The following is a 21,459-nucleotide window of genomic DNA, read 5'->3' as shown; positions in this document are numbered from 1 at the left end:
GTCGTTTAAGGGTGTAGTAGAGTTACCTATATAATCCCTTTTTTACTTCGCGTTGAGTATATTTCAGTTACGCCCTTCTTTCTCTCTCTACAATGGCAACTGCCGTCATGGCTCCGGAGCCAAAAAAGCTCCCGCGTCCCGGCCGGGGCGGGTTCCAAGCCCACGGACTAACAGAAGAAGAGGCCCGAGTTCGAGCCATCGCCGAAATTGTCAGCACCATGGTGGAACTCTCACGGAAGAACCAAACAGTGGACCTGAATGCCATCAAATCCGCCGCGTGCCGAAAGTACGGACTCACACGCTCCCCGAAGCTGGTAGAGATGATCGCGGCACTTCCCGAATCGGACCGGGAGTCCCTTCTTCCTAAGCTCCGAGCCAAACCGGTCCGAACCGCGTCCGGAATCGCAGTCGTGGCTGTTATGTCGAAGCCGCATCGTTGCCCGCATATTGCGACTACGGGAAATATTTGTGTTTATTGCCCCGGTGGACCGGACTCGGATTTTGAGTACAGTACGCAGTCGTATACTGGATATGAGCCAACTAGCATGCGAGCAATTCGAGCCAGGTAAGCTTTTTCTTTTTTCTTTTTTCTTTCTTGCTTTTTATTGGAGCACTTAATTAGCTTATTTTGAGCTCGCTGATGGCTTGTTTTGATATTTTAAATTTGAATATTTAGTTAAATTTTGAACTTGTACTAGGTTTTTTTTCATTGCAATCAATGCTAGCTGGCTGTTGGCTCTTAGGTCTAGCTTCGTATTTAAGTGGGTTGGGTTGGGTTGAAATGCTAGGGGTTAAAAAACCAATTTTTTGTTTAGTCAAATTAGTTTGGCTTTTTGTTTGTGGCTCAAACCAGCTTTTGAGAAACCAAATGTAATGCCAAATTTGGAGGCAGCTATCTTTCATGGTTGTGAGAGTGAGGGAGAAAAAGATAGAGAGTTTGCATTTGTCTGGTTCTGTCTGACTAAATTCTGAAGAAAACTTGATGTATGATAATCTCAGGTATAACCCATATGTCCAGGCAAGAAGCAGGATAGATCAGCTGAAGCGATTGGGTCACAGTGTAGATAAGGTATGAAAAATTCTCCATAGTAAGTATTTTCTTTTGTTTATTGCATTGATGAGTTCTATGGTATAGTTAGAAGCCAACTTTTGCCTTCTTAACGGCATGGTCATGGGATTTGCAGGTTGAGTTCATCTTGATGGGTGGTACTTTCATGTCACTGCCAGCAGATTACCGAGACTATTTTATTAGGAATCTTCATGATGCTTTATCAGGACACACTTCTGCCAATGTTGAAGAGGCAGTTACCTACTCTGAGCATAGTGCCGTAAAGTGCATTGGAATGACAATTGAAACGTGAGTTATCATGTAACATTTTGAGATATGTTTTGAGAATTGCCAAGTTTAACTTATTTTCTTGTGAGTGCGACTCAAAACTGGTATAATTGGTAGATATGTAGACATTTATCACTATTCAGTCCTTTTTTATTTTCGAGAAGTGGGGTTACTATATATGGTGCTGCTTGCTCTGCCATTGCACAAAACTAGGCAGGAGTGACAGTAGTTGTGTAACTATAGTGTTGCAGAGTTGAAAATATGCCTTTTCTTACAGTTTTCTGTGTCAGAAACACACAATAAAAGTTTTTTGATTTTGACTTGTGTCATTGATCATCACACCTCATGATTAATAGAATGTTGTCTTCCTCTGTTTCTAATTCTACAGGAGGCCAGACTATTGCCTAGGTCCTCATTTGCGCCAAATGCTTTCTTATGGTTGTACACGACTGGAGATTGGAGTTCAAAGCACATATGAGGATGTAGCCCGTGACACTAATAGAGGACACACAGTTGCTGCAGTGGCTGATTGTTTTTGCTTGGCAAAGGATGCTGGTTTCAAGGTATGCCAGTGCCTTGCCATACATACTGTTGTTTAGAGTGAGAAGACATTTACTTTTCCACTAGTTATATCTATATAATATAAACAACCCCTTCTCTCCTCTTCGTCATCCTCCTCTCCCCTATCTTCTCCAATTCATGTGTAGCACAGCCATTGAACAAATCAAGAAATCTTTTGAACTCTAAATGACATTTTGTTGGTACTGTTTGTCTAGCACAAACCATATTTTCATTGAATTTCATTGCAATGGAGTATGTGGCTTAATTATCAGCTTTTGCATTTTATGGATTTATGTTCTTTCAATTTCATCCTCTCATTCCAAAAATTTTTGTATTGCTTTTCTGTAGGTTGTTGCTCATATGATGCCTGATCTTCCTAATGTTGGTGTCGAGAGAGACTTGGAAAGTTTTAAGGAGTTTTTTGAGAGCCCTTTATTTCGAGCTGATGGGCTTAAAATTTATCCCACCCTTGTAATTCGCGGAACTGGGCTCTATGAGCTTTGGAAAACTGGCAGGTATAGTTTTCTATACTTCATTGTTAGAGATTCCGCAGATCATAATTTTTCTTTGGATTTCTGGTTCCTTTCTGGTTTAACAGGAACTAGTAATTATAGTTATTTACTTTTGCAGGTATAGAAATTACCCACCTGAGCAGCTTGTGGACATTGTGGCAAGGATCTTGGCCATGGTACCTCCGTGGACACGTGTTTATAGGGTTCAGCGGGATATCCCTATGCCTCTGGTTACTTCAGGGGTTGAGAAAGGAAATCTTCGTGAACTAGCTTTAGCTCGTATGGATGACTTGGGCTTGAAGTGTCGGGATGTTCGAACACGTGAAGCTGGAATCCAGGTAAGGAGACACAATCTTGCTCCTCAAGAATCCGTTCATGCTGAAAAACAAAAACCTTTTGAAGGTGTAATGGTGTGTTTATTTGAAAACAGGACATTCACCACAAAATTAAACCTGAAGAAGTTGAGCTTGTTCGACGTGATTATACAGCAAATGAAGGTTGGGAAACATTTCTGTCATATGAAGATACACGCCAGGTAACTGCAAGAACCATCTCTCCTGTTGGTGCATGTGTGTGCATATGTCTGCAGTTGATTTTTTGTCACATGCAAATATCTATTTCAGTCCTCTTGTTAACTGGCGTAATTTAATGGTATTTCCTGAATTACTTTATAAATGTCTTATCTAATTTGAAACTGTCCATCTCTTTCGGTAATGATTGTACTTCTTGGTACAATGTTTTTTTACATAACAGCTTGTCTCTGCTGGAACATAATGTGCCATCTCGTTTTGGACACAGGATATTCTTGTTGGGTTGTTGCGTCTGCGAAAGTGTGGCCGGAACACTACTTGCCCTGAACTAATGGGGAAATGTTCTATTGTCCGTGAACTTCATGTGTATGGAACTGCTGTTCCAGTTCATGGCCGGGATGCTGACAAGCTGCAACACCAGGTAATGATTAAATCTTTAGTACTAAAATATAACCTAGAAAGAACAGAGTTGAATCAAAGTTGCCCTATGTTGAGGTTGATACACTTCCAGTTTGACACCTTCAATTTTTTATAGCACAATGTAAAATGTCTGGACGTGTCTTCTGGTAGGCCTTCAAGTAAACTTTTGACTAATTGCCAATATTTTGCCCCCTTTGCAGGGTTATGGTACACTTTTGATGGAAGAAGCAGAGCGTATTGCTCGCAGAGAGCATAGATCAACAAAAATAGCTGTTATCTCTGGTGTAGGGACCCGCCATTACTATAGGAAATTGGGCTATGAACTTGAAGGGCCTTACATGGTGAAATATCTTGTTTGACGAGGCTAGTATTGGATTATAACACAATTTTGTACGTTAAGGAATTCATGTAAAATTCTGGTAACTTATACCAATCATTAATTTGTGAGAGTAGAGTGAGTTTGTTCAATTGTTTGCCAGCGTGAAGTCATATCTATATCCTTCTCTCGTTTTAAATTATTTTCAGAGAAGATCAAGGACTGGTTTCAAATTTGAGCGACACTTTTCTATAGCAGATCTGTTTTCACTACGTTTAGAGATATGATTATGGAGGCCTCAAACTCCCAGCCATGCGCTGGAACTCGAGTATTGCAAACACAATACCGAACTTGAACCGAGAACCCATTTTGTTTTGTCATCAACATGGCCACTGCCCGAGGCCCTTAAAAAGCAGTCAGAAATTAGAACTTGGAGATTTCCTCAAACGGGCCTTTGTTTACTGACTTTCTCCCTATGCCTGGGGTGCTTTAGTAGAAGTCTGATCCTGTTTTTTATTGCATAAAGTAGAAGCGTCATCTTTACTCACCGCCACTCCTGACTGCAATAAGTAATGCTGAAATCAACCCTCACCCCGATTTTCTCAACCTTTCCCGCCAAACCCAGCTACCCAAAGCTCCTGACTCGTGCCATTTCTTGTACTTTAACTCCCACTCCACCAACTGCTCAACAAAATGCCTCACCCAACATCTTCACCACTCCCCAACTCCCTCCAACTTCGGCTTACATTCACCTCCCTTTCTGTCGAAAACGCTGCCACTACTGCGACTTCCCGATCGTAGCTCTTGGTTCTTCCTCAACCCAAACCTACGGCGACGGCGACGACGACGACCCCCGTATGTCAAACTACGTCCAATTACTTTGCCGAGAAATCAATGCCACCAAAGTAAATTTCAAGTCCCACCCACCTCTCGAAACCGTCTTTTTTGGGGGAGGAACACCGTCTCTTGTGCCACCAAGGCTAGTTTCATCGGTTCTGGATTTGTTGAGAGAGAAATTTGGGGTGAGTTCGGATGCTGAGATATCAATGGAAATGGATCCTGGAACCTTTGATGCTAAGAAAATGGAGGAGTTGAAGGCGTTGGGAGTGAATAGAGTGTCATTGGGAGTTCAAGCATTTCAAGATGAGTTGTTAAAGGCTTGTGGGAGAGCACATGGTGTTAACGAGGTTTACGAGGCTATTGAAATAGTGAATTCATGTGGGGTCGAGAATTGGAGTTTGGATCTTATCTCTTCTCTTCCTCACCAAAGTCCACAAATGTGGGAGCGGAGCTTGAGGTTAACCGTTGAAGCTCAGCCTAAGCACGTGTCTGTTTACGATTTGCAAGTTGAACAAGGCACAAAATTCGGAACATTGTAAGTATTATCAGGGAAAGCAACAGCTTTTAGCTTTATGGTGAATTGAGAACTGAACTTCCATGTCTCTGTAGGTACAAACCAGGAGAGTTTCCTTTGCCTTCAGATGTCCAGTCAGCTGATTTTTACAGCATGGCGTCGGCAACGCTTTCGGATGCAGGTTACAACCATTATGAAATAAGCAGTTATTGCCAAGATGGATTTGAATGTAAGCATAACTTTACGTACTGGAAAAACAAGCCATTTTATGGTTTTGGACTAGGGGCTGCTAGTTATGTATGTGGAATGAGGTTTTCAAGACCCAAGAAAATGAGAGGGTACATTGATTTTGTACAGAATTTAGAGAATGGCACGATGGATTACACTGGGAATAGTAAGATAGACACCAGGGACTTGGCCACGGATGTTGTGATGCTCTCTCTCAGAACTGCAACAGGGCTAGATTTGAAGTCTTTTCAAGGAACATTTGGTAGCTCAGTTGTATGTTCTCTTTGTGAGGCTTACAAGCCTTTTGTTGAAAGTGGGCATGTGCTTTGCTTGAATGAGCAGAGAAGAGTTTTAGCTGCAGACGAATATAACACCTTGCTTTTGAATGAAGGCGTCATCGGGAAAGGATTAGCTTATATTCGGCTCAGTGATCCAGATGGCTTTCTCTTATCGAATGAATTGATATCTGTTGCCTTTGGAGTTGTTGCTCCCTAGAGCATGAAAGACTTTTAAATGTGAAGCTTTTTGATTGTTTCCAGCCCAGCTAGCCTAAAGCTGGCTAAGCATTAAGACATTAGCTTCACAAGGGAGACTTGAACGATTGCAGGAGAGCAACGGACTTCAACCTTGTGGCACAAATTCACCTTGTATCATACAATACAAATATCTTAACAGAGTTTGTCATAGTTTTTTCTGCTGCCTTTGGCATCCCATGATGATGGTTTTTCTAAAGAATCAAGCTTTGTTTTTCGATAACAGGATATTAAGACCACCACAATTGTATGTTAGCAGGTTGAATTCATTTTTTAGAATAACAGTGGTAACAAAATAATTAATCTGATCTGAAACATGGCTTAAATAAGCCCCTAATACACATTCCTCCACATGACTAACGATGCAACCTGTTTTCCTTCGAAAACACTAACTCGAAATGTGAAATAAGAAGGTATATCTGCAATGCAGGTGATCTACTTCATGGAAAACATAAATTCTGCTTACATTCTCTGACCTCAATCTGGACTCAAAAGGAAAATGGATCAAAAAATGTCTTGCAACAGAACATCCAAAATCCTAGGTTGTTGAACTGCAGTTCCGAAACAGTATTCTCTATGCAAAACTCCTTATAACCCTCACAGAACTACCATAGGCCATGCTTTGCATAATATACTCTATAATAGTCTCAATGTGACTTAAATGACTAAGTGCGGTTCACTCATACGATAAGAGAATTTTTTGTACATCTTTTGCTTTATCATCAAAAACTAAAGTCACTATCAAGAGGATATTGGTATAATGCTACGCGTTCTGATTTCCAGTGACATGCAACAATGTGAACACATTCTTTTGGAATTTCCAATTTAAGGGCAAATTTCAAAGCAGCAATCTTCATTTTTTTGTCATCACCCTTCCTGCAACCAAAAAAGAAGGAAAAAAAAGGGGACAATGAAGATAAGGTTTAAAAAGGGTTACAAACCAACTATCTGTCAAGCATAATCCAACCAACTTTTAAGGAAAAGATAAACCAGGAAGACACTTGAGCGTCTATTTTTTCATGACTTCAGTTAAAATATGGTGACAATTTGTTACCCAAAAGAAAAAATAATGAAGGAATACTAAAATAGAAGCATGATAAACTATAAACTACAACTACAACAACAGCTCTTTTCTTCCTTTCTTGGATAATAAAGAAGGACTAACAGCCTCCGATTGTTTTTAACCACTATTTATATTGGACAGGGTATCTTTTGAAGCAAACTTATATCTCCAATGAAATAACTGTCAAAAACAAGATATGGACAATCAAACCCTTAAAAACTTATGCTGTTGCCATTCACACCACACTATTGCTGACTGAAAAGTGAACCGTGTAATCAAAAGGTTAATATTCAAAGCGGGCGCCACTGAAACAATTAATCAACCACAGCAGCCCATTACAAGAAGTTCAAAAGCAAAAGCAAAGGCAAAAGAAGATTACCAACTATGAGGGTTTTGTTTTCCGTCCAACTTGTGACACTCGCCTAAGCACTTGGGTTCCCCTATTCATTTCTCTGCAAAATAAATAAATATCTTAAATATTTTGGCAGGGACCCAGTCAAGCAGAAGATTTTTGAAATTAGCGTTTTTACCTTTGATACAAATAATAAAGAAGATAGAAAATAGGAAGCAACATCAAAATCAGTATTGACGTAGCCATGTAGAGTACACTTGTTTGCTTCTGAACCAATAAAAATAAGCAATTACAGACATTAATCATATTTATTCAACAAAAAAATAAGATAAGTTAAAAGGACTTCTAGATCATTTTGCAATGCACTAAATCCAAAGGATAAATGATAGTAAGAAGTTCCCAAATTTTGGCATTCTAAAAAAGTAGTTTTACACTTTTACTAGTCACATTTACTCAATCTTTGAATTTATAGGAGTTTTCCCTGATATCCTAAAAAACAAGGTGGCTAATCTAGGCATCACTGCTATTTTATGATAAAAAGTGAACCCTAGTCATCCATGCAAAGTTCACCTTTCAACCCCAAGTCCAAACTAAACCAATTATGATAAAGGAACCTTACCTTGCCTCCTTTTGGGAAGGGTTTTTTTTTTCTAGAGCAAGTATGAGCATCACAAAATTGGTGCAGAAACAATTCTTCGAGTAAAGGAGAATGCAACCAAAAATAAGAGATATTAGCAAGTATAAACATAACTTGTTTTAAGTAAGTGAAGGTTTCATGTCAGTACAACAGTATCAGCTTTTCAATAAGAGGAAAAATAACATAAGCATCCATTGAAACATTCTTTGGGATATAAAAAGGCATTTCTATACCATGAAGGCGGCTGGCTGATGGACCCTGGGTAATAGGAAAACAGCTATCGGCAAGACTCTGTCCACATGAAAGAATCAATATAAACAAGGCAAAACACTGGAATTAACAAATTATGCCGTTATAATAATCAGAATCAACCTCACAAAGATGGCGATTCCTTGCAACAGCAGCAGGGTTGCACTTAGCCTTGAGCGACTTGGAATTCATCACAAAATCACAATGCAAAGCTCCACATAAATCAGCCAAGCACTTGCTTTGATTCTGAAATCACGTAAGCTTTATTAGCATTATTAACATCAATTATAATTTGACTAGGAAGATTAGAGAGAGAATTACACCCTTTACACAAAGATGTTTAGCAAACAATTCAAAACAGAAAGAAATACTGTTTCTCTATTTCTTATATAAGAGCAAATCCTTGATCAATCACGTATAGGAACACCTACAACATTTTGTGTTATTTTTGTTTATAGATATGTAGAAGAGAAGCATTACAGAAAGAAACAGAGCACAAGATAAAGGACAAGCATAAAGAGGCAAACGTTTATATATCTATAAAGACTGACACCGAATTATATAAAAGCAATCATCGTGTCAAGTGCAATAACAAAAAGAATCTAAGGCTCATTTCAAGACAAGGGAGAGGAGTCCACATACAACATTTAGAAGATTGTAGTGTCTGTCGTCAAAATGCTGATCAAGAAAATTTTCAGCTCGAAAGCTTTTCTTACAATATCCACACCGCCACTCATTTACATCCAAATAAATCTTGTGCTGCTCCTGATCCCTGAAAAGATCGTTGTCTGGATGAAGCCTACACTTAGTCGAAATCTGAAACCCTTCTTCTTCCAAAAATGGCATCAAATACTACAGAGTGTGCATGAAGAATATTGTTACTGACACAACACAAAACAACTAAATCGAAAAGGTGCTCCCTGTATACCTACAGAAAGCATTTTGCTCTTACATCCTCTATGATCTTCCAGGCTGCCCTACTTCTTTCTCTGGAACAATGTACCTCATTGGTATGATGTGGTTCCTGCTGAAGTGTCCTAAGTATAAGGATAATGACCATATCAGCTCGGTAACTTCAAGAAAAAAGTTGGTATATTTTTTGATAAATCCCAATCACTAGTCATAACGAGGACAGAAACCAAGTATTCCCCAGCTCAAACAAATTTAGGCTTTACGTACATTTATAAAGAGAAATGGAGCCTAATCTACAGTACAGGATGACCAATATGACAATGGAAACAGCATTACCTCGCCGCAGCAGATTCTTCCAAGCCCTGCTTCATAGTCCAAAACAGAAGGGAAAAACAAAAAGGTCAGTTTGGAAGAGAAATACAAAATAAAAGCGCTGTCCCAAAACTATGCTTTAAGCTCCAGACTCCTGAGTCCAAAGGGCATATACGGAAATGAATCATACATAGCTTCAATCAAACATTTTCATGAAACAAAGAATTTATTTACACCTAATCTAACCAACTGAAGCTATTAGGAAGCAACTAAAATAAATTAAGGAATTTAAAAAGGAATTAAGTGGAACCGAGATGAATAAAGAGAAAGAAGCTGAACTTGAAATGAACCATTAAAACACTGGGTCAGAGAAATGAACGAAATTTTAATCTAAAATGAGAAATTAATATACCTGAGATACTGTGTTGTACAGCAGTAGAAACTCAATGAGGAGAATTGAAGTTATTGCTTTCGCTCCTCTCCCCATCTCCTCTCCTCGTCTCTTTTTCTCTCTCGGATGAGAGAATTTGAGCTTTTTCTCTCTGCAAAAATATTTGCTCGGAAAATCAATGCTTTGAACGCTCGGTTTCCTGGAATTTCATATAGGCCTGTTTGGGCACCAGTAACTTAGTACTCATGCCTGGGATAAGGATTGTCTCGCACGCATGGAGAATTGCGTCAATGGTGTTCGTTTCCAGGCCCAATTCATTATTCTCTTCAACTGGGTCTTAGGCCCAACTAGTACTAATCAAAAACAAACTAACTGCCTCTCACAAGGAATGCGAAAGTCTAACAGGCAACCATCAAATGTCAAATCAAAATGAATAAAGTTTCAAGGAAAAGAAAAGGCATTTCTCATAAAATAGTGGTACCCAAATTCGGGTTGAACATGCAGCCATCATCATGTCTGCAAATTTCGTGATTATATAATTGTGATCAAGCTAGAGATCAACTTCCTTTATCAAATAAATGGGAGTATCAACCCTCAAGTTGATAGCATTATCTATGGAAAACCAGCTCAGTTTGGAATGCAAAGATGACTTTCAACAATTTCTATCCCGATAATGCTTGCAAATTGCAATGTAAATCATATAAAAATAATAATGGCTTAACCTAGTCTTACTGAGTTTGCCTCCAGTTGACATTGATTACAAACACTCTAGTGTTATTGACTTTATCAATACAATACATATCTATGGTGAAGTTTCACATCAACATCTTTTCTTTTTTTTTCAATCTTGACCCTTTCTAAGGTTGCATTTATATATATATATATATATATATATGTTGAATATGCACCCAATAACAAGCTAGGATCCAACTCAGACATAGAGACATTAGTCATGTGCTTCAGCTCTAGCAATGTTCTTATTGCTTTGCTCTTAGTTTTCTTTGTCCTTCGTCCTGCTTCTTTTCTTGTTGCGTTTTATCACGCCTTTCTTCTTTGCTGCCTTTTTGCCCTTTACCACTTCCTCAAGAGCTTATGAAAAGATAATCCCACACATCAGAAACTGTTGATCTCCTGCACCTAGCTTGGCCTCTCTCCTTTCCGTCATCCTTCTTCACATAAAGCTAATGAGGTATGACTTAACTCTTCCTTCTCTAGTTTCTTTTCCCGAATTGTCTAAAGCCATATACAACTAAGGATATTATTATCCATGCATGCAGCAACATAGATCAAGGAACAGAAACAAATGTTGGCCTCAAAGATGATTTACAAACTCTGCATGCCTTCCGAATTTATCATTCTTCCTTGTTTCCATTTTCCTTCCAATTCAAGGTTCCTCGAGTCTTTCGAGATGCATGTCATTTGATCACAAAAAAGGGCATCCAAGGTAATGGATGGGATACAAAATTATGAAAGCAAGAGGAGGTTGAATCATGCGAATGAATGAGGTTTGGTTATTTACAAAATTGGACCCAAATACATATGGCATGGTGACCAATGAGCTATGCAAACTAAAAATTCATTGGTTGAATGTGCAACCTGACTAACATTTTCATTGTTTTCAATGAGCTCATTCCCCACTTTCTCTTAGAAGATTTAAACCCTTTGCCTCCAAAATACCATTAACAACATCAGTTGCTAGCAGGCATTTAGTTGCTTGATATAGAAACCAAATCTCACATCTCCATCCCCATTCCCCCAATCAGTAGACCTTTTGAATTATTTTGATTTTATACCCACCAAAATTCTTTGATAGTTAATATATATTTTACCATAAAAAAGTACAGCTCTAAAAGCAGCTGTTCTGTTTGTGTGTGCGACTATACTGTAATTTGGAGAACATAATGTAAACCAACAAAATTTTACGTTTTTTGGCTTATAACAATGCCAAAAGTACTGCAAGCGCAAGGCAAATAAATGCTTAAGTTTTCCTCTTTCCTCTCTTTCTTGAACTCGTTTCTGGCCCTTCTGCCTCTTCAGCCTTCTGCTCTGCCTCTAATATGGCCAACTGCAGCATACAGAAAGAAACAGAATGATCCCATAAGTAGAGAAATAGGTTTTGATTACTTGGCAATTGGGCAGTAGTCCAATGTAGACATTTAGAAAAGACAGTGAGACCTTTACCTCATCAAGAAGTGGTTTAAGTTCCCTGTATCGAGCCTCAGCAAGATCAAAACCATCCTTACGGAGCTCCTGTCAAGTCGAAGACCGCATCATGTTTTTTTGTACCCCAAAATGGAAACACAAAAGATGCATCATGCTACTGGGCATGAAAACGTTGATATATATTTGTGCATATGCATGCATTTGCAAGCAATAGAAAGGGAGAATGTAAAACATGATAAATAGGGATAGAATGTCTTCTTAGAGCAAAACAAGCTCTACCACATCTATCAAACAGAACCAATTTCAACAAAGAAGAAGAAATAATACTTAAATTGCTTGATAAATCATTGTTTCCACGTATATTTAAAACAAATAGTAATAAATAATTCAATAAAACAGACCTTGCCAGTGTGCTGTGTATGTTCATGGGCAGCCATTTGCCAGTACAAACTAGTACGTCTGTAGAAATCCCTCAAGAATTCTCCAGGCTGCAAAAGGAAACAAATGACAACCAATCTGTTCACAATTAGAGGACATGAAGTAACTTTATAGAAGCCTAAAGCAGGTAATAGGTTCACCATGCAAACAGGAGCTATGATTAACCAATGCAAAACTTGCAACATAAACTCAAACATCATCTTCCAACATACATAGGTTCAAATTTTGAAAATTTTATGAGGGGACTACCATTGGTGTTCTCTGTGAATCTGAGAGGCCAAGGTTAGCTCTGATCTGCTCTATCCTGGCTCGCTTCTCTTTCCTTCTTAGATTCTTTCCCTCACCCCTTACAAAAGCAACAGCATCTCCCATTTGAAGTGATCCTGCACCATCATTGCTAGCCTGCATGGACAAGTGAAATCATATAAACCGGCCAGTTCATATTTTCTAAAATTTCAAAGAAACAAGCATCAACTTCCCATTAAACATTTACAAAATCTCTTTCTGAGACTTATATCTACATATTCATGTCACAAAATTTTCATTTAAAGAGACAAGAAGAGCTGAAGGAAGAAAAGAAATTAGGAATTCCAAAGGCAGAAGAGATCTACGACATAATCTACTTGCTGATGATGAAACAGCATTTAACAAACAAATATGTATTTTGACTGAAACAATAAAGAAAGAAGAGGCACCTCTGCATCATCATCATCATCATCAGTCTCCTCACCATAGCTACCAGGCTCACCCATTTCTTCACTATCATCTTCATCTTCGTCTTCATCCTCATCTTCATCCTCTGAGGCTTCCACCCATTCACTTTCAGAAGCCTGGGAATTGAGGGGGATAAGGAAAAAAATAAGTAAAGCACAGCCATGATAAAGCAGTCATGCATGCTTAATAGTAAAACTACATTCACTACCTAATCAGGCATGGAACTTGTAATAAAATTTAAAAAAAAATTAAGGATACTTTAAAGATTCAGATTTTAATATATAATCTAGAAGGTGACCGGAGAAGGGGTTTTGGACAGGAGAAAATTTATCCAAATGACTTATCCTTACATATTCTTAAGAAGATCTATCTCATCCTATTCACTGTAGATAAGCAAGTTAAGACAATATTGGGATGTATAACTTTAATGATGATTCATATCCTGTCTTAACAGGTAAGGAATGAATAAATGAACTCAAAGTAGAAAAGGAAATTCAACAAACCGGTATAATGCACTTCCATTCGTCAAGTTTACTAAGATTAAGTGAATACAAATCATCAAGTGTAATTTCTTGATCTTTAACCTCCATCATGCCCCCGTATACATATAAAGTATCTTTACCAACAACCATGCAGGAATTTATGCGTCCACAAGGCTTTACAATCTGAAATTTGATGATTCACATGTCAATAAATTGGACACATCTAAAACCAAGAAACAATCATTTCTATGCAGCATGACAAACCTCTGGTGAAACAGAACTTTGAAAATTTAATTTAGATTTAGATTGTTGAGGCTTTGCAGCAGATTTTATTGACCCACCATCATCAATTTGCATGTTTGCTACCATATTCTGAGACATTTCATTAATGTTGTTTTCCTCATCATCTGCTTCTTCATCATACTCTGAAATCTGGTCTCTATCATCTATGCCACTAGCCTCTGCCTCAATATTTATCTTATCATTAGAATCAGGGCCGTCAGGTTCTAGTTCTGAATTCCTTTTTAACTGCCAAACACGAATCAAAAGTAATAGTGCATTATTAAAATAAAAGCTATCACAAGAGAATTATAATTATAATTGAATTATCATCCAAAGAAAGAAAGTAGTACCATTTGGAAAGAGAGAGAGAGAAAGAGAGAGAAGGGGGTGGGGGAAGAGCAAACTAACACAACACTACTACAGACTTGTAACCAGTAGATAGATCCAATGCGAATGGTCCTTTTAGTGGCTATACCTTAACCTTGGTTGACTTTTCCTTCCGTAGCTCCAAAGGATACCTAAAATAAAAACAACACTCTCATTTAGAGACAAAGCAATATCACCCAACAAATTATCACCCATTTCAAACTTTGAACTAAAAGGAATATAATACAGATTGGTAGGAGGTAAAACTGAAAAAGGGGACTGCAATCACTCCTTGAAAGATATAAAGTTACTGCTCTGTTCAAAAATAAATTACCGAGCCTGCAGACTGTGAGCTTTTAACTAATGACCAGCTCCTTATTCCATAACAGTTTTTAAGAATTTAAAAGATTCTAATTTTCAAAAAATAAAAAATTCTAAGCTATTGAACAGTTAAGTAACATAAGACCAGGCTTACCATCGGTGGTTATCTAGTTGGAAGCCGTAAAGTTCATTCAAGAATAAGCTCATCATTACATCGTCTGCAAAGATAAATTTAGTCAGAAACAAAGAAGAGGACAATTAACTCAGAGTCATCACCTAACAGACTACATTAGTTCAATGGGTGAAGTAGTGAATATCACTGCTAACATCAACAAACAACATAGTTTGTTTAATTCCAGCTTAAGGCAAGATTATTAAATAAATGACAAACAGATATACTTTCTCCCGTAACACCTGAAATCAAATCTTTTTTTGTCCTCGATTCTCACTTCTAACCATGAACTGAAAACATCACCTGACAGGCTCACATGATAGAATTATTGATTATTATGAAAACAACATAAAAGGCTAAACTTTCTCCTTCTATCATCCCCTTGCAACTTAACCTAATATTTCCCACACAGATTTATTTCCAAACACCACTAATGCTTCGTTTTGCTTTTTGAAGAATTGCTATAGAACAACAGCAAAAGGTAAAAAGTAAGTAATATATTATCACTGATTTAAAGAGGACAAATAACTAAAGTATAGCATCAGCTATAACATAATTAGTCTATTAAAAGTAAAATCACACATTTTGTCATCTAAAAAAGTTATAGTATATTTTATGTATAATCTTTCAAAAATTTTATTGCTTTTGCGTCCAAACATGCTTTTTGCTTTTTTGCTTCCAGAAGTAAAAAGCAAGTGGCAAAAGCACCAACTAAGAGAAGCCTAAAACTTTTTCATTTCTGAAAAAACCTGGTTCATTAGTATCATCTTCACAGACATCCACAGGTCAAAGATTAGGCAATTTTTGAATATAATAGTGGCAATAAAAAAATTTCCACACTTAAAATATTTGAAATTTAGTAATTCAGTACAGAGGATGAAACCATAATAACCATTGACAGCGTTCTCACAATTTAGCTCAGCTTAATACTTCAAACTTTCCACATGATAAATACAACGGGTTAGCTTGAGATCACATGATTGAAATTGGCAAATTCAAGCCTCCTTTGGTGTGTGTGTGTGCATGTGTTTCTTTTGAGATGTCCACAAATTGAGAAATGTAGACAGTTTTAGTGAGTTTATCATGAAAAGAGATAACACCTGAGTCCTAGAATTCCAATAGGAGCTACTGCTTTCAATAAATTTCAACGCTAACAGAATAAGTTATACATTTCATTCAATTTCCTTGTATCTGCACACAGACAAGTTCTTTGATATCATTATACATATGTGGAGTCTTAGACATTTAAACAGAGTAAATAGTAGACGAAGAAGCTAAAACCAAAAACCTGGCCAAAGGTGGCACCAAATCCATCTAAAAGAGAGAACATTTTGCACAGAAGAATGATAGAGATTTGGGAGGGGGGGGGGGGTGTATAACTAACCTTTCATTTCCATATCTACTACACCCCCAAATAATAAAGCACGCTTCTTATGAACACACATGGAAAACCCAGCACGAGCACCAGGAGGCATCCCACTTTTCTTAACCTATTAGACAGGAAGTTGTATCATATACAAACAAACATGCTGAGTGTAAAAGAAATTCTAGAAAGGACTTCCAAAATAATAAAGCTCTTGAATAGAAAATAATGTTATAACTGACAATTGTCCATATCAAAACTTAGTCTATACACACAGCTAAAACATTACAAGAATCTAAAATCAAGCATTTATAAAATCATGCTATAAAAAATTCTCCACTTTCAGGAGACTATGGCTTTAAATTGCATGGTAAACAATGATCGACCTATAAGCAGCAGTTAGCTTTTCCAAGGGCAAAGGATACCAGGTTCTTACTGCATAAAATAATTATTTAATTCAAGCAGAAAGCACTAAAGAAAGAAATTTCTCATAATAATTGAGCATACATTCTTCAGAAGTTTATTCCTTAATTTGATTTTCCTAAAGCAGAAAGATGGTAATATTAAAATACCACGATATTGCAGGAAGTAGTTTTTATAAAATCAGTTAAACTGGTTCCTTTAGACAGTGGATAATATAATTAACAAACATGGTTTTATAAGCAAATCATGATGATGTTCCTCTGAATTTATACACACAAGCTGATAAACAGAAGGTACTCTTAATATTTGCAAGTCATTAGTCAAAGATTATATGAAGTTATCCTGAAGTAGAATTGCAGTTACATGTCACAATATGCTTTCATCTCATTACCATCTATTTCTACTTATTGGAGAAAAGAAAGACCTACAAACCTTGTTCCACTCCCAAGTCCTAGGATCGAGAGACCACATGTCTGAATGAACAATTCCTTTCTCAGAGCTGTTCTTATCAGAAGACACTTCTTTGGAGTAGCCACCATACAAGAAAATCTGCAAATTATATTAAAAATGGAATTAGTATATAAATCACTTTTATACAAAATGCTCTCATTTGCAACTGGTGAAAAGGATTCTGAGTAAATATCCATTATTAGGCTACCCGACAACACCTGACATCTATCAGAATAGAAGACAGCATCAATGTGGCAAGCAATATCAAGGGAAAGCACAGCAAAAAACTAAATAATGCCTACTAAATAATTTAGTTCACAATCATTCACCAAACACCATTCTTTTTCAAGTGTTTTATCCCAGTTTTGCTGACCAGGAAGATTACTGGTTGAAACCTGTTTTAAGCACTTCACAGAATGAGGCGTTAACAGAAGCGGGAAAATGACCTGTTAGAGAGGAATTGGACCTTGGACACATTTTACATGCAGGTCTAATGATTCTATTCTTTTATATTTATAAATGATATTCACACACACACACACAACAGGAGGTGATTTGAACCTAGAATTTCCCAAGGTATCAGCTCCTCTTACCTCAGGAAGAAGCCTCATTAGCATTTCTGATCTAATTAATGCTAAAATATTTGAATTTTGTACGGAAGGAAAAACTGATGTAATATAATATTTAGATAAAGTTGCATCAAAATAAACTCCTGTTAGTTTTTATTGCTCATACTGATAAAATTCAGTATAATATAACTCCAAATGCAAAGGTGAGTTGGTAACAGTCTTCAGCATTTATGCTCAACACTTGTATCTTATAAAACTTCTATAGGATTTTGAATTGGCATTACAGTACTAGTCAAATTGATGAAAATATTTTTGCTTAACTTTAAGGTGGTTCTCATGCATATTAAAGGCACCAACTATATTCTTAGCTATTTTGGCATCCATAAAGCTTTGAAACTTTCCCTTTTCTGATATTTTATCAAAATATAATATGTATGCTTCTAAATCAAAGGAATCACAAATCGAATCTGCATGGTCTTTAACCCACTTAAGAGTTCCAGATACCAAGACCACTTAAATAGATAAATAGAAATGGTGTAAGGAAGAATTGTTTATCAATTGCCATAAATAATTATCAGAATTCATTCAGAAAGGTTTAGCAGAATAGAAGAAATTCAAGAAAGGATTTCAACATGACAAATTCCCTCTAATCTCCAGCAAAATTTGAGTATATAAGTGACCAAGATGGCCCAAATGTCACCATACAGTTTAGGCAAACTATAGCAAATTAACAAAAACAAGCAACATTTTTCACTACTAACTTAGATTTTAAGCATTTTAATAGCTTCATGATGCCTAATCAGGTGCAATTCTTTGGCCAACTTACCTGATCTTGATACATGAAAAATTGGAAACCACTCCGAGCACTAGGCCACATGGAACCAAGCTTAGGCTTTATTTCTTGCCACTACAATCCAAAAGCACATACTTTTAGTTCAACAACTGAATGAAACTTAACATTTTACACATCATAAACTAGAGCAACAGAAGAGAGGGGAATATTCACCTTGAACTCATCTAGGTCAAAGATGTACAAATCATTATGATACCTGTAAACAAGTAAATTTAGGGAGGGAAAAGTCCATTGTCAACCTTGACTAACAAGGAGTAACGAGTTCATTGCTAAAAAAAAAAAAGTAAAAGTAGTACAGATAAAGTTAAAGCATGATATGCCAATAATGACATCATTGATATATCAGATTTCAAGACCACATGGATAAAGAGGGAAAAAAGGGAAAAAAAATACATAAATAAAGTTCCTGAATCTATGGTCAGCTTCTGCCTCCAAGAATCTGTCAAATTATGACAAATTTTGAATTACGTTCCTAACAGTGTGGCAAAATAGATATCGCTAAAAGTTAGAAGAGGAAGGTTATTACTTGGATGAGAGTTAATCTTACATTGAAGCATCTCTATATCTTATTTTATTGATACTATAGGACATGAGGTAATTAACTCATCTTCCAAATTCTTAACAGGTAGTTCTCATACATCTCAAGAGTTAGCTATTGGAAATACATCAAGTTATACAGTGTGCTCACGCATCTTGATAAGAATTAAATAGTGTTCAACATAGAGAAGAGGGAATTGATTTAAATGTTTCTGAAAATTTTCAATTGTAAATAAGTCATTAGGAAACCTTTAACAGTGTCTGAAAAAAACCCATTAATACCTCACTTCTCTTAGAGTATCATAGAAGCCACCAAAAACAATAATCTTGTGCTTGTAGAGGACCTGCAACAAAACCAAGACAAAAAGATAACATAAAAAGCAGCATTAAAACCTAAAGAAAATTAATGTAACTTGGTCTCTCTGGTATTAATATGCCTGAGAGAGAGAGAGACAGAAAAAAACATTCCAAATGATAATTTCATTTCTTATCAATAAAACTATGCAAATATCAAAGATAAGAAACCTAAACTTACCATTCGATGACCAGACCGTGGACTTGGGCATCCTTTCAAATTTAGTTGTTCCCACTGATTTGTTTTCAGATCCAACATCCAAAAGTCCTAAAAGAATTTTCAAAGACAGCACTAAAAACTTGAAAAGTTACACTCAAAAGAAAAGAGAAAGGAGAAGGAGAGAGCAGTTTAAAGCAGCTTTCACCTTGTAATGATGGAACCGCTCTTGATTTGGGGATGTGAATTCACCACCTATCAACAAAGAATACAGTAATGCAAGTGATGCAGAGGAATAAAGTGTTAGCATGATTGTAGATGCACATTGAGGCAAAGTTTTGCAGTCTACCAAAGATGTAGAGATAATTCTTCCAAGCAACTGCCTGATGAGCACTACGAGGAGGTGGACTGTTAGGACTCGATACCAACTTCCATTCCATCTTTTCCACATCGTACCTGTAAAGATCACCATAAACAAATGTCTGCACCAATCCAAGTCGACATCAGTTGGTAGAAGACCAAAATGGCAACAATTCATCAACTCCAAATCAATCATATAGTCAAAACAGTTCATTTCTAAATCTAACCTTGCTACCATTGTAGAATTCACCCCCATATAATACCAACTCTGTCTCTTTCAGCGGATTAATGCTTAACTACACAATTCAGTCAAAAATAACAAGAAATCAATCACATAGGGAAAAAAAATATAAACATTAAAAAAAAAGACTTGATAAAAATGGCTAAGCATTTATAGACAAGGCATTACTGTGCAGTTGGATCGAGGAGATGGCGCAGGGACGTTTTCGTCAATGTGAACTTCCTTCTTCTTTGCTTCCTCCTTTTGTATACTCAACTGTGAATATACATGTTCAATCAATAACTTTTAATTCAAACTTTTTTTTAAACAAAAAGTGTGCTTTTCTTCATTGCTTCATTTGAATTAACCGAAATAACTTTGAAAAAAAAAAGAAAATCCTTAAATTATATTTCCTCGAAGCCGATTCTAAGCTTGGACATACAGAAATGAAACACAAAGAAACCACGATTTGATTACCAAAATGGCGTCAATGTCATCTTCGGGAGAGAGTTTCTTGGACTCTCTACGAGTTCTCTTCTCCTCAGCTTTGGCTGTTTTCCTCTCGGTTTTCTCTTTGCCTTTTCCTGGCTTCTTCGTTTTCTTCCCCATTTTTTAAGATTTTCGATTAACTCTGCTCCTCCTTTAACAGCAAGTTAGTCAACCGAAAGCCTGCTGCCTGCTACCTGCTACTCCAAAGTTCAACAGTAGAGAAACAGAGGAGGGTTTTAGAGCGACAGAAACCAGAAACACAGATACACAGAAAGTCCTAAAACACCGTCGCTTTCATGTCCTCAGGCCCCATGCCACTAACAATATGAACGGGCCGAGCCTAACGTTGAGTAAGCCAGAAATCTTGGGTTTAGCTGAAAGCCTCCTAAAGCATATAAAAAAGAGCTATTTCCATCTTTAATCGGGTCAGGCCCACAAAATCTTCTGGTTTATAAAAAAAAAAACAAATTCTTTTTGTGTAAATAAGTAAAAAGAAAATTTCGGATGCTTGTTTCTTTTTTTTTTTTGAAAACTTAAAATACAAAACAAATTCCTTCACTTAATTAAAATCCATCATTAAACCTCTATATCTTTTTATAACAATTAATTAAGTCCCTAATCAATTAATTACAATCAATTGAACTCTTATTTGGTGAAAAATTAAAAAATCATTAAATTTTTTACACCAATTAGGATCGGACAATCATGTGACACGGATGACATAGAATAAATACTACCACGTGGCATTTTTGACATGTGTCAAAATAAAGAAAAAAAAAACCATTTTTTGGGCATGAATTAAAAATAAAAGGGAAAAAAAAAGAGACATTTTTGACATGCCTAGAAAGTGCCGTACCCACCATATTTATTCCATGTTGTTTGCAGCACATGGCAATTCCATGATAGAAAAAAATTAGTGTTAACAATTTTTTTGTCCACATAAGGACTCATTATTGTAATAAAAGGATAAAGTTTCATGTGATATATTTAATTAAAAGTTTGTTTTTTAACCTTTTTGAAACTAACAGTTAGTTTACTGG

At 36.7% G+C, this 21,459-nt stretch overlaps 4 protein-coding genes across 7 annotated transcripts; 2 read left to right on the top strand and 2 right to left on the bottom strand.

Moving 5' to 3' along the window:
- Positions 1–55: 55 nt before the first annotated feature.
- ELO3 (radical SAM domain-containing protein / GCN5-related N-acetyltransferase (GNAT) family protein) lies at positions 56–3,827 on the top strand. Its single transcript, XM_007037814.3, has 9 exons — positions 56–565; positions 1,000–1,069; positions 1,185–1,357; positions 1,725–1,899; positions 2,246–2,412; positions 2,528–2,747; positions 2,840–2,944; positions 3,208–3,360; positions 3,560–3,827. Exons 1-9 carry the CDS (start codon positions 93–95, stop codon positions 3,716–3,718), a joined length of 1,695 nt encoding a protein of 564 aa, XP_007037876.3. The 5' UTR covers positions 56–92; the 3' UTR covers positions 3,719–3,827.
- A 138-nt stretch (positions 3,828–3,965) lies between these two features.
- On the top strand, positions 3,966–5,992 carry LOC18605040 (Radical SAM superfamily protein). Its single transcript, XM_007037813.3, has 2 exons — positions 3,966–5,050; positions 5,125–5,992. Exons 1-2 carry the CDS (start codon positions 4,248–4,250, stop codon positions 5,750–5,752), a joined length of 1,431 nt encoding a protein of 476 aa, XP_007037875.3. The 5' UTR covers positions 3,966–4,247; the 3' UTR covers positions 5,753–5,992.
- A 214-nt stretch (positions 5,993–6,206) lies between these two features.
- Positions 6,207–9,922, bottom strand: LOC18605039 (C2H2-like zinc finger protein). Of its 3 annotated transcripts, none has more exons than XM_088804402.1 (10): positions 9,728–9,922; positions 9,340–9,368; positions 9,024–9,128; positions 8,734–8,863; positions 8,215–8,337; positions 8,076–8,133; positions 7,825–7,898; positions 7,384–7,472; positions 7,233–7,305; positions 6,207–6,666 (listed from the first exon to the last, which is right to left on the bottom strand). In XM_088804402.1, the coding sequence occupies exons 1-9, from the start codon at positions 9,800–9,802 to the stop codon at positions 7,236–7,238; spliced, it is 753 nt and encodes a 250-aa protein (XP_088660528.1). In that variant the 5' UTR covers positions 9,803–9,922; the 3' UTR covers positions 6,207–6,666; positions 7,233–7,235. The 3 variants fall into 3 exon arrangements, with proteins under 3 accessions (XP_088660528.1, XP_007037874.3, XP_007037873.3); XM_007037812.3 differs by having other exon boundaries at positions 8,734–8,943; positions 9,044–9,128; positions 9,728–9,918; XM_007037811.3 differs by having other exon boundaries at positions 8,734–8,943; positions 9,044–9,128; positions 9,340–9,365; positions 9,728–9,916.
- A 1,553-nt stretch (positions 9,923–11,475) lies between these two features.
- On the bottom strand, positions 11,476–20,715 carry LOC18605038 (Galactose oxidase/kelch repeat superfamily protein). Of its 2 annotated transcripts, none has more exons than XM_018118597.2 (20): positions 20,408–20,715; positions 20,120–20,206; positions 19,938–20,006; positions 19,700–19,832; positions 19,559–19,605; positions 19,375–19,461; positions 19,122–19,183; positions 18,456–18,498; positions 18,276–18,356; positions 16,863–16,979; positions 16,029–16,134; positions 14,627–14,690; positions 14,261–14,303; positions 13,768–14,031; positions 13,525–13,686; positions 13,003–13,137; positions 12,557–12,709; positions 12,271–12,357; positions 11,888–11,956; positions 11,476–11,771 (listed from the first exon to the last, which is right to left on the bottom strand). In XM_018118597.2, the coding sequence occupies exons 1-20, from the start codon at positions 20,537–20,539 to the stop codon at positions 11,685–11,687; spliced, it is 2,028 nt and encodes a 675-aa protein (XP_017974086.2). In that variant the 5' UTR covers positions 20,540–20,715; the 3' UTR covers positions 11,476–11,684. The 2 variants fall into 2 exon arrangements, 1 of the variants encoding a protein (XP_017974086.2); XR_016025576.1 differs by having other exon boundaries at positions 11,707–11,771; positions 12,271–12,385.
- Between the last annotated feature and the right edge of the window lie 744 nt (positions 20,716–21,459).

This window comes from Theobroma cacao, chromosome 3, assembly GCF_053813885.1.
Source record: "Theobroma cacao isolate CCN51 chromosome 3, ASM5381388v1, whole genome shotgun sequence".
Classification (NCBI taxonomy): domain Eukaryota; kingdom Viridiplantae; phylum Streptophyta; class Magnoliopsida; order Malvales; family Malvaceae; genus Theobroma; species Theobroma cacao.
Note: the sequence above shows the minus strand (reverse complement) of the source record. Positions and strands in the feature narration are given on the sequence as shown.